The sequence below is a fragment of the Erpetoichthys calabaricus genome, chromosome 6 (genome assembly GCF_900747795.2).
Source record: "Erpetoichthys calabaricus chromosome 6, fErpCal1.3, whole genome shotgun sequence".
Taxonomy (NCBI): domain Eukaryota; kingdom Metazoa; phylum Chordata; class Cladistia; order Polypteriformes; family Polypteridae; genus Erpetoichthys; species Erpetoichthys calabaricus.
Window position 1 is genome coordinate 104,177,362 of NC_041399.2, and position 12,917 is coordinate 104,190,278.

General features: G+C 37.6%; 1 protein-coding gene across 2 annotated transcripts in view; it reads left to right on the top strand.

Annotated features, from left to right (window-relative positions):
- The window catches only part of gad3 (glutamate decarboxylase 3), a 212,635-nt gene that overhangs the window by 146,062 nt on the left and 53,656 nt on the right, over nucleotides 1-12,917 (top strand). For both annotated transcript variants that reach the window (XM_051929368.1, XM_028803827.2), the window contains 2 exons: nucleotides 4,029-4,175; nucleotides 4,591-4,833. In XM_051929368.1, the coding sequence (XP_051785328.1) occupies nucleotides 4,029-4,175; nucleotides 4,591-4,833 (390 nt within the window). The remainder of the gene's footprint in view (nucleotides 1-4,028; nucleotides 4,176-4,590; nucleotides 4,834-12,917) is intronic.

A 12,917-nucleotide genomic window follows, 5' to 3' on the forward strand; every position in this document is an offset into this window, starting at 1 on the left:
AGATTTTTATTCCAACCCAGCTTCTTAATGAGAAGTCAATTCTTGCTGATGAAGCACTTATTGTTTTAAGTGACATTTTGATGCTTCATTTTAGCAGTCTCGCTTGTTACGGTTCCCCACCCTTAATTATTTGTTTCAATCTTAAACCGCAGCATTCACTGTTTAATGGCTCCTTATTAACAATAAGATGTAAATGACAAAGCAGCCAATACTTCATCTAGCTTGTTTCCATTTACATCTCTGTGTGTTCAACACTTAATAGAAAATGTGCCAGACTGAAAATTATCCTTTTTTAATCTACAAATTATTTGGATGATATCCTACAATACAAGTCCCTTGCATTGCAGAGCAACAAGCCATAAAATTTAAATAAGGTCTGAGGTTGACAAGGATTGGTTTCTAATTAAGCAATTGGGTTGGAATGAAAACCTGTAGCCACTGTGGCTCTTCAGGACCAACATTGCCCACCCCTGGTTTCAAGGCTATTGTTGACATCAAGAGGGTACAACACTGAAGCCATTGCTAAGCATCAACAATAGTTACCTGGAGCGTATTGATTAATTTTATCTGCTAGATGGCAGCAAAATTTGCAAGATGAACTGAATCACTGGTGCCATTATCAAAAGAACTACTCTGCAAAGGAAATGTTACATATATTGTTAACTTGGATTATGCATGGGCAAATAAGGATTTGGAGATACCACGAAAAGGAAGGAAAGAAAGTAACTGACATTGCTCGTAGATTATCTTCAAATATAGATGAGACAATCCCTAATATGCTGTTGTGTTTTCTATTTAAGTGCTCATGTTTGTGCTCTTGCACTAAATTAGATTTTTATTGATTTGAAAGACAGGCTTTTTACCTTTTATGTTTAATGAGTTCACATATTTAATCCTGTGATCTTGCTCCATTCTATTTACTACTTCCATCTCCACCATATCTCAAAGAGTGATTGATATTCTTGGGACTGTGCTGGGAGACACAGCAAAACATCTTGTGATGGCATGTATGGATGGATAGATACTTTATTAATCCCAAGGGGAAATTCACATACTCCAGCAGCAGCATACTGATAATGAACAATATTAAATTTAAAGAGTGATAACAATGCAGGTATACAGACATACAGTAACTTTGAATAATGTTAAAGTTTACCCCCTGGGTGGAATTGAAGAGTCGCATAGTGTGGGGGAGGAACGATCTGCTCAGTCTGTCAGTGGAGCAGGACATTGACAGCGGTCTGTCGCTGAAGCTGCTCCTCTGTCTGGAGATGACGACACTGTTTAGTGGATGCAGTGGATTCTCCATGATTGACAGGAGTCTGCTCAGTGACCGTCGCTCTGCCACGGATGTCAAACTGTCCAGTTCCGTGTCTACAATAGAGCCTGCCTTCCTCACCAGTTTGTCCAGGCGTGAGGCGTCCTTCTTCTTTATGCTGCCTCCCCATCACACCACTGCATAGAAGAGGGCGCTCGCCACAACTGCCTGATAGAACATCTGCAGCATCTTATTGCAGATGCTGACGGACGCCAGCCTTGTAAGGAAGTATAGTCGGCTCTGTCCTTTCTTACACAGAGCATCAGTATTCGCAGTCCAGTCCAGTTTATCATCCAGCTGCACTCCCAGGTATTTATAGGTCTGCACCCTCTGCACAGAGTCACCTCTGATCACGGGGTCCATGAGGGGCCTGGTCCTCCTAAAATCCACCACCAGCTCCTTGGTTTTGCTGGTGTTCAGGTGTAGGTGGTTTGAGTCACACCACTTAACAAAGTCCTTGATTAGGTTCCTATACTCCTCCTCCTCCTGCCCACACCTGATGCAGCCCACGATAGCCGTGTCGTCGGCGAACTTTTGCACGTGGCAGGACTCCGAGTTGTATTGGAAGTCCGATGTATATAGGCTGAACAGGTACAGTCCCCTGCGGTGCTCCTGTGTTGCTGACCACAATGTCAGACCTGCAGTTCCCGAGACGCACATACTGAGGTCTGTCTTTAAGTCCACGATCCATGCCACCAGGTATGACTCTACTCCCATCTCTGTCAGCTTGTCCCTAAGGAGCAAAAGTTGGATGGTGTTGAAGGCGCTAGAAGTCCAGAAATATAATTCTTACAGCACCACTGCCTTTAAGTGGGAGAGGGATCGGTGTAGCATGTAGATGATGGCATCCTCCGCTCCCACCTTCTCCTGGTATGCGAACTGCAGAGGGTCGAGGGCGTGGCGGACCTGTGGCCTCATGTGGTGAAGCAGCAGACGCTCCATGGTCTTCATCACATACGACGTCAGAGCGGCAGGCTGGAAGTCATTCAGCTCACTATGGCATGATACCTTTTGGGACTGGGGTGATGCAAGATGTTTTCCAAAGCCTCGGGACTCTCCCCTGAGAGGAGGATCCTGGAGGAGCTGGACTACCTGTGCAACCTGAATTGGCTGCAGATACTGCCTCACTCTACCAGTAGTAACTAGCAAAATGCAAAACTAGAGATGAATCAAGTCAGGAAGGATAAAAAGACAGCAATTGTCTGTGGCCACCACCTGCAAAGCCATGCCCTTTTTGTGGGTTGTCTTGCTGTTGTCCCTCAGTGCATCAGTTGTCACTTTCATTTGCACCAAAGCAGGTGAAGATGATTCACAATCGTTTGCTTCCTAACTGAACAGAATGCTATCCCTGAAGCTTTATTGACTTGGTGTTTAGACTATAATGATTAAGTGTTCCCTTTTATTCTTTTGAGCATTGTATGTACACATACATACATACATACATACATACAAACACATACTCTCATATAGAAATAAATATACGTTGACCATCAGGGAGCAATAAGGTAGTAAAAGCTAAAAATTATCTAGTCATACTGATTGTGTTTATTTAGAAAGCAATGCAGTCTAACCTAAAAAAGGGAAAAAGATCAGTGTTTGGATTTTGACTCCACAGCATTCCATTCCAGGAAGGAATGTTTTCTGAGAAGTATAGCCCTGGGACAAAAAATAAACCTGTTTCTTTTTTGAAATACCAGTTCATTTACTTAACATTTTATGTTACAATTGGTTACTTTTTTTTTTTTTTTTTTTTCCTGTTTTTCAGTTAGAGCACAGGCAGGTCATGTGACTTGCTCATGGTCATACAGCATCGGTAGTGGGATTTGAACCCATAGCCTGCCAGTAGTGGGGTAGGGTCAAGTCCTGTGATCAGTAATAGCCAACACCGTTGAATTTGCTTTGCCTCAAGTTCTGTGAAATCATGGAAATGTTGTCGAACTTCACCAACTGCAGTGAAGTCAATGGGGAATGAGGAACTGAACTAGTTTTTGAGTAGTTTAGGATGGTGCAAAGTATGTGTCCTGGAAGGCTAGGGAAAAGGTTTACCAACTATGCTGGACTAATTATTGTACCCAAATATGTGATCTGAGCTGTGAGGCAGCAGTGCTAATCACAATGCCGCCATGCCTCAAAAAGCAAAAGACATGGATGGAACAAATGCCACAAACAAAATGTATCAAAAGGCCAAAAACTAGCATTAAGAAAATTAAAATACAGATAATTGCGTTGTCAGATCCCCAATCTTAGGGCACAAATTGGCCATGTGAGGAATCCTAGCACATCTAAGTAGCTGAAATTGCATTTGTATACTGTTGTTCTTGCAACCCAGCTATGGCCATGTTGGTAACAATCTTACAGTAGGCTTAAAAGTTCTACGTCTGACTTCTATAGCTCTGTGATGTCACACTGGCCTCAAAGCATCGTAGGGCATGGGGGGGGGGGGGGGTAGATGGGGTGGAGAATATGTGTGCATAAGCTTGCCGCACTAGATATTTCCAGGAACATTTCCGGAGAATGCAACATATCTGCTGTGAAAATTGCTTTGTGAATTTTGCCAATTAACACTCCTTGTGATTTCTGGTTGCTTCCTGAGAAGGGGGGCTAAATATATTTTGAGGCACCTAGGATTTTTTATCGTTTCTTGTTATATGGTAGGTCTAGCAAAAGCAACATTTATTTTAAAGTACAGAAATAAATGTTTGTTTTCCAGACTGCTTTGGCAAGGCTATTTCTGATGGAAAAAAGTCACGAGATCCTATGTGTTTGAAAAATGTGCAGAACATAATTCCAAATAAAAATGGGCAGCAAAACGAAATTGGACCTAAGAAAACCGACTTCTCAACAATGTTTAGCCATGGTAAGCAAATTTTTGCAATTTATATTTTACTTTAATAAGGTTGATAAGAAATGCCCACCTTTCAAAATGCAATGTTTGTGTGATTATTAATTATTGTAAATAAATTAGTTTTATTTAGATAAAATGCGTTTAAGGGTTGTTAGGATGAAAGATGACTGAAATGAAGGAGTATGAGTGCATGTCAGGATTCTGCGTGAAGGTATCTCCTTCTGTCAGGAGATGCAACAAACCATGACACTAAACTAGTTAGACCATTTTTTTAAGGAAAATTTATGAGTTTCCACCGTTCCTTTGAATTACTAACTTAGAAATTATCATTGTAGTTTTTATAATTTGCTATATAGTCCTTGTGTGCTATATATATAATAAATAAATACAATTTTATATATATATATTTTTTATATACTTGTTTTAGACCTGTTACCCCAAAAAAATGGAGAGGAAAACACCAAGCACTTTCTCAGTGAAGTGGTGGAAATGCTTCTGAACTATGTATGTGCATCATTTGATCGAAAAAATAAAGTGCTGGACTTCCATCATCCACATCAGCTCAAAGAAGGAATTGAAGGGTTCAGCTTGGATTTGTCTGATGAACCTGAAAATTTAGACCAGCTTCTTGTGGACTGCAGAGACACATTGAAATATGGTGTGAAAACAGGTACACTATGTCTTGAACTTACTTCTTCAAAAACATGATCCCCTGTTAGGTAAATTATTGATTATCACCACATTGCTTGATTGTATTCTAGCATAGATAGTTTATTTAGTACTAGCTGAAGTACCCAGCATTGTTTGAACATATTTTTATAGTGGGATTGGGTAAGTAGACATATGTTTTTTTTTTTTTTTTTTTAAAAACACGTTGACCTTTTAGTCATTACTGACCTGAAATGCAAGCATCCCTTCCATCATCCATATTATCTTTCTCATAACTGTTAATTTCTTTGTATCATGAGATGAGAACTTATTCTTTTTTTGTGTACGATTGGATTCCACAATTGCCAGAACTTCTTGCTGGGTTGAAGCCATGAACAATATTTCTTTGTATTTCCTGGTTTACTGTGGTTTCACAGTAGACGTTTGCCATATAAATACATTGGATGGGTTGTTGAATAATTGAATCCATGGATCCACAGAAAGCATCTAAAATGTGTGTTTGTGTGTGTGTTATGGTTTGCAGAGGGGATTGGGTTGAATAAACATTATTGCAGGTCTCTAATGTTACAAGATAGAGAATCTGTGTGCACCATTTGATAATGTTATTAAGCGGATTCCTTTACCGTTGATTTAAAATTTTCTACAAATCGCAATGCTATATTGGCATCAAGACCTAAACTTCTGACTGGGTCATCATAAAACAGACCTCGATGTAATTGTAAAAGTTACTAACACTGCCCTCAGTTCTTTTTCTACTATATTCTGAACACAGATATGGTATGCCCTAAAAAATTGTTTTAATCTCTTTCATCGTGACTTCACTGAATCACACTTAATAACGAAATGCAGATGTACGATCGCATTGGTGTTTTCAAAAATGTAAGGTTTTGCTTTGGAAAAAAATTAAATGGGCAGAGTTAATTTCAGAGTTATTGTCGTGTACACAGTGCAATGATATTTTAATCTGTATCCTCATTTGGAGGACAAAATCTTGCTCTGTTTATGTATAATATCAAAAGATTATAGGCCAATACAGTTTTGACAAAATTGATGCAAATCTTTGTTTTGCATGCAATTTTACAACCACGAAACTCATTAAAAAGGCCATTTTTGAGAGTTTTAAAAGTTCTTTTGGGAGGTTGAAACAGAGAAACATTGCTCCTTAAGGGTTTGGCATAATTGTGCATCCCTTTTGGACCTTTGTATTTCTCAGAAAAGGGTCTAGATGAAAATAAGTAGCTGTGTTTAAATTTTTAAAATACAGTCTCCCCCTAAACACACGCACAAATGCATCTGATGATGAGTCAAAATGACGTACTCTTAGACAAAAGTTATAATCCACCAAAATAATGATTTTTATCCAGATTAGTTAAGGAAAAAAGGTTATGCTTCCGCTTTGAAGATGGCATACGTAACTATCAGATAAAATTTAATTTGTATGCTCCAGGTAACTACCTGGTAACATACTGTTGACACTTATCATTGTATCTAAAGTAAGGGGTACAGAAATCTATTTGTAATGGTATTCCTCAATGTGGGGAAGATAAGACATAGTAGCTTGATGTTTATTCTTTCTCCATAGAAATTTCTTTTAATATTTATATTAAGATTAATTGCTCAAACCCCTCTAAAACAATGCATTACAATTAAAAAATATATGGATACTTCTTAATACATACAATTAGACAATATTATATCAAATATAAAACATATACTTCTTTTGCTCCAAAACTTTCATAAAGAAAAAGCAAATGAAAGCACATTCTTTTCTAACAATTGATTAATGTCACTAAGACATTCAGTTTACTTTCTAGTTATAAATATCACATTGCAATCATTCATGCGGGATCTGTTGGCTTCTTTTTTTTTTTTTTTTTGGGTGTGTAGATCTGAGAAACATCACGTTATCTCACTGCAGACTGTAAATATGCAGTCATACAGCTGGATATTAATATTTTTGAAAATAGTGCCGATTAGCCTTGTTTTAAAATATATTTAAGAAATCTGTATATACCGTATTTAAGTATAGGAAAATAACATTTTCAAAACTGCCTAATTTAGAGTCATGGGAGGTCTAGAGCCTATCCCATTCAATTAACTGCACAGTCCACTCATGCTCCTATGCATTCAAGGAGTGAATTTGTAATCTGCAATAATTATTTATAGTGTAGTGGTCCCTCAAAGTCAAACTAACCTATCATTCACATTTTTGGACATGTTGGAGGAAAATTAAAATACTCGGCAGAAAATCCACACCAAGAAGGGAGACCATGCAAACTACAAAGCGAAAACGTCTAGGTGTAGAGTTTCAACCCAAGACACTGGATACATGTGTCACCAGTTCCACCCACAAATAAAATTTATCTGTACATGTTAATGTAAACTATATTTGTAAATAGAAACTTGCAATGCAAGTACTTTTTATATTGATATTAAGTGTAAATATTTTTAAAACAAGCACAGATGTGTGGTGAATTGCTTATGATGAGACACTAAGCTAGTGATAGTAGCGTAATCTGAAACTATGTACAGTAGGCTGCAATAATTAAGGACACAACCATGGAGTATTCAAACTGTTGCCTTAATAATGTGAACAACCCATAATGTGGCAAACATTACTATAATGTGCCTTTTCATTACACAAACAACCTAACAAAATTTTGTTTTCTTCTTAAACTGTATTTAAAATAAAGTTTTTACCTGTCTAGCAAAGCCAGTTTTGCTAAAAACTTCAAAGAACTTTAATTCACTTGGGAGTTGTCTGAACTAAAATGCAAATGAGTAGATTTAGACCACTTGTCATTCCACTAGCATTGTTAAAACAAAGTACCTATTCTTGTTTTCTGTTTTGAAATTTTCCATTTACAATGAAGAGTGTGTGTTCTTTTACCTTTTTTTTCCTTGCCTGTTAGATTAAATATTTCAGTAATTCAGATTTACATAATATACTGTATATAAGACTGATTTATACGAGGGTGAGTCAAATTATCTGTACTCTGGCTGTGGAATTTATTTTTATCAACTTTCAAAAAATACAAATATGCAATTTTTCAACATAATCTCCCTACTTTTCAATACACTTTGTCCATCTGTCAACAAGCTTTCATTTTCCTTCATTAAAAAATTTTTTAGGCTGAGCTGTAAGCCACGAATGTACCACTGTCTTCACCTAGTCAAACATATTTATCTCATGAGAAGCTTAATGTAGAATCATTTTTTTTATGTGTGTTAAGAAAAATCAAAACTTTTTTTTTTTCTCTTTTGTTCATATATGAAGAACCGTTCAATAGCTTTGCCTTGGCTGGCATTTCTTCATTTCTGAGGCAACTCTAAGGTGTATTATATGGGTATTTATTTTTATGGGTCTGTAAATAAAAAGAGGAGGGTTTTTTTATTTTTATTTATTTATTTTTTTTTAACTGGGTGCACATTCATAGTTTTGTTGTTGTGTTGCCAAGCACATAACCTTCAATCATTGGACCTGCTGAGTGTTGCTTTCTCATGGCGTGCTCTGGGGGCTCCCTTTTGGCACAAAGTACTTTATATATGAGACAAAGTTCACCTTCTGAAGTCATTTTAATGTGTACAGTTCATCATTGCTATTATACTGTATTATGAGGTTTGTACCACATATTCTTTTGAAGGTGAATTCGAAGTGATGATGAAAACTGTTGTCACCACAGGTGCCTCTTGCCACTTAGAAGGTGAATAGGCAGCCATTGCGCTAAACCATATTTTCAGCCTATCATTTACATATACAGTCATTTGAAAATCGATGCATTTTTAAAATAGACATTTTGCCAAATTTGAATAAACAAAAAAAAAACAGTAAATAACAAATGGCTAGGCATAAATAGGTTTAGATAACTTGCCTGTGGAATTTTTTTTTTTTTTTTTTGCAGAGGTATCAGAGTAACAAATGAAATAATATTGTTATCAAATATGTATGTATGTAAAAAAATTTTAATAATATGTATGTATATGTGTTTTTTTTGTTTTTTTTTGTAAATTGCTGCAAGCACATACAGATGTATTTAGAAATAGATTCATCTATCAATATTGTGCAAGAGGTTCTGTACTTTTCAATTGTGGTAGACATTTTCTATCCATTATAGGTAAGAGTATACAACAGTGTGGTGTAATTTTTGTGTGTGTGTGTGTGTGTGTATAGTAAGCTGTTGAGCCGGGATTTGAGTACAGATGGTTTGATTTATTCAGGAAAGGATGCAAAGAGTACTGTTTTTAGTACATGAAAACTTGGTTAATTTTTTTTTTTTTTGGAATCCTTACTTGGCAGCACATTGACACCATAGTTAAAGTGTTAGAAAATGTACACATGGTTAAATATTCAAGTGTGTTCAAGGACTATGCAGGCCTTGTAGCCCTCAATGGAATGAGTTCATTAGGTAACTTCTGGAACCTTCGGTCCATGTCAGGGTCGTAGACGGCAAAGGCTTTCTTGCCAGGATTGGGCAAAAGGCTGAAAACAGGCCTGGACAGGACACTAGTCCACCAAAGTTCACTCTCTCACACTTTTATACACGCACACACACAATATTCGCACACCATGACAATATTGCAATTGACAATTAACTTTAACAAAAAAAAAAAAAAATTGTAATTCCTTCTTTGCTGGACTATGTCCAGGCATTATAAATTTCATTAATTGGGATTTGCAAAGCTATTCAGTTGTTACATGTTGCAGAATAACAGAAGTCAAATGTTTAACTTTATTATAGCTAGTGACCATTATGGATATCATGTAAATGTGGTAATTTTATAGGTAGTGGCCTGTAGAAGCGTTGCAGCACCCTAGAAATAACCTCAGACACAAATTCCAGTTTAAATAAGTCCCTTTTTAATACGAGCTTCTTGTTAAGCACACAATATAATAAAGTCTTCCTCTCTTTCTCTCACACTTCTTCTCCACCACTGTTGCCAGGCAGTTTGTCCATCCTCCACTCCCGACTCCAACTCAGATAAACAGAGCTGCTCTGCCTCATTTACATGAGACTAGGGGGTACTTCCGGATCAGATGGAAATCTGAGAAAGAAGGGATTATAAATCCTGGCGGCACCCACTGAATGCAACTGGGCTGCACTCCCTGATCCAATTCCCAGCATGCCCTGTGGGTAACCTGCAGGGTGCAAAGCCAAGGGATGCTGCCAGCTAGCATATCAGGAGAGAAAGTAATCATATGTTGTCTGCCTCATCTTTCCGGTGTATTGGCCTCCCGACCAGGTAAGGATCTCTTTTCCATTCTTGCTGGAATGCCAGCCCACGTGCACCATCCATTACAAGGATGATCAGATTTTCCCAAAAGTCTTAAACTATGCATAGGCTTACATACTAAACCTGTGTCCTAAAGTCTATCCTCATTAGTTTAAAGCATGCTTTATATCTTCAACAACAGTCTGCCATTTAAAACAAATGCACATGCCCTTTTATAGAGTCATAACTTTTATTACAAACAAGTAACTAGACAATACAACTTGTTAAGGCTTGTATGAATACAAATGAACTTCATAACATGCATGAAATCCCCACAAACCAAAAAAAACACTAGTGAAATAATGAATCAAAAAAGTCTATAAACAAACCGTGCAACAATAACACAAAGCAGGTCAATCTAACAATATATTGTGAAGAGTAAAGAAAAAAACGTGACGACGCCCCTTTTGTGTATTAAAAAATAAAATAAAAACCTTACAATTAGTTACAACATCTTGACTCTATGGAAGCGTATTAGGGCCACTGGTGAAGGAAAAAATACGAATACAGTGAAGAAAAAAAAGTAAATGTTGAGATTAAAGTCGACATTTCCACTTTATTTTCGTAGTTTTATTTTGTCATTAAAGTAGAATGTCGTAAATAAAACTTCATCTTAAAATATTTAATTTACTACATTTTCTCAAACGCCGTCATAAGTTATGTAGCACATTAAATGCCTTGGATTAAGTGTTCCCCGACCCAGTTGTTAATCGCTACGTGCTTCTTAAACTGACTTCCTCTACACTAAGGAGGCACAGGAAGCAATCACCGCACAGAATACATTCACTTCGTGATATTCCTGCTCTCTGAAAATGTAGAATGTGAAGATAATTTTTCATGATGAAATGCATTAAAGCAGGTATTAAGCATGCACAGTGGTGTGGCGATAGTGCTGCTCCCTCACAGTAAGGGCTCCCCAGGTGTACGTTCAGTGTAGAGAACTTTATGGCAGGTGTGACGAGGCTCCAAAAAACTGGATGTATGAATGGGTATCGCACAGGTTTAACTTAAATATTGTGTAAATGTTGGGTTCGTGAGCTGGTGGTCGGAGACACGAACACAGAATTCAATGGATGTTCTTCTGAGCAGGCTTTCTTTATTGCATGTGTGCTCTGTCTGTCTGACATACCAAACCCCCAGTTACTATCCTTCCTTTCTTTCTCCACATAACCAATCACCATACGATGAACGTCTTTGTGAAATGAAAGCTATTTATAAACTTAGACCATGGAGTGTTCAGAACTTTAAAAAATCTTCGTTATACATTTGTAATTATGCCGTCCATTCAGCATTGTGCCCATCCCAGCAAGCATCATGTGCCAGGCAGGAACAAATCCTGAACGGGACAGCAACTCATTGCATGGTGAATACGAGCACACACATACCCTAAGGTCAATATAGCATAACAAAACCCCACATCCTACATGACTTTGAAAGGAAGCTGAAGCTGAGTAAACCCACCAGGAAAACATGAAAACTCAAGGCAGGGTACACCCAGGACCCCCTTTCTGCCAGGCAGCAGTGCAACCTCGACGCCACTGTGCCGCACATGATTAGTACATGCTTTAATGCATTTCACCATGATATGATATCAAGTATTTATCTTAGGATTGTAAATGTTCAGGGAGCAGGAATATCATGAAATGAATGTATTCTGTGTGGTGATCATTTAACAATAACATTTATTTTATATAGCACATTTTCATACAAATAATGTAGCTCAAAGTGCTTTACATGATGAAGAAAGAGAAAAAAGACTAAGAATTTAAAATAAGAGAACACTAATTAACATAGAATAAAAGTAAGGTCCGATGGCCAGGGAGGACAGAAAAAAAAAAATCTCCAGACGGCTGGAGAAAAAATTTAAAATCTGCAGGGGTTCCAGGCCATGAGACAGCCCACCCCCTCTAGGCATTCTACCCAAAATAAATGATCAGTCCTCATTGTATTCAGGGTTTTCATGGAAGGACTTGATGACAGTCACATTGACTTCTGGCCTTTTAATCCATCGATGTAGGGACATCACAGTGCTTTGATTAGGTGGTGGTGGCGCAGGTCATGCAGTTAACACAAAGCATTTCATGTGCTACATAATTTGATGGGGTTTAAATATTCATTTCAAGATGAAGTTTAGTTTATGATGTTCTACTTTAATGATGAACTACGAGAATAAAGTGGAAATGTCGACTTTATTCTTGACCATTTTTTTTTCCTTCACTGTGGCCCTGATACGCTTCCGTACTTATGGAAGTGTATTAGGGCCACAGTGAAGGGGGTGGGGGGAATACTGACACAGTGAAGGGAAAAAAAAAATATGAAGAGATTAAAGTCGACATTTCCACTTTATTCTTGTAGTTTTTGTCATTAAAGTAGAACATTGTAAACTAAACCATCTTGAAATGAATATTTAATTTACTAGATTTTTCTCAAACTCCGTCATAGGTAATGTAGCACATTGAATGCTTTGTATTAAGTGTTCCCTGAGCCATGTTAATCACATTTTAGAATGCTAAGATAAATACTTGATATCATTTTCACGATGAAATGCATTAAAGCATGTATCAAACACACGGTGGCGTGGAGGTTGCACTGCTGCCTCACAGCAATGGGGGTCCCGGGTGTTCCCTGCCTTGAGTTTGCATGTTTTTCTGATGGGTTTACTCCATGTGCTTCAGTTTCCTTTCAAAGTCATGTAGGATGGGGGGTTTTGTTATGCTATATTGACCCTAGTGTATGTGTTGCTCGTATGATGATCTGGCACGCCTTGTTCAGGAGTCGTTCCTGCCTCGCGCATGCTGCTTGCTGGGATGGGCG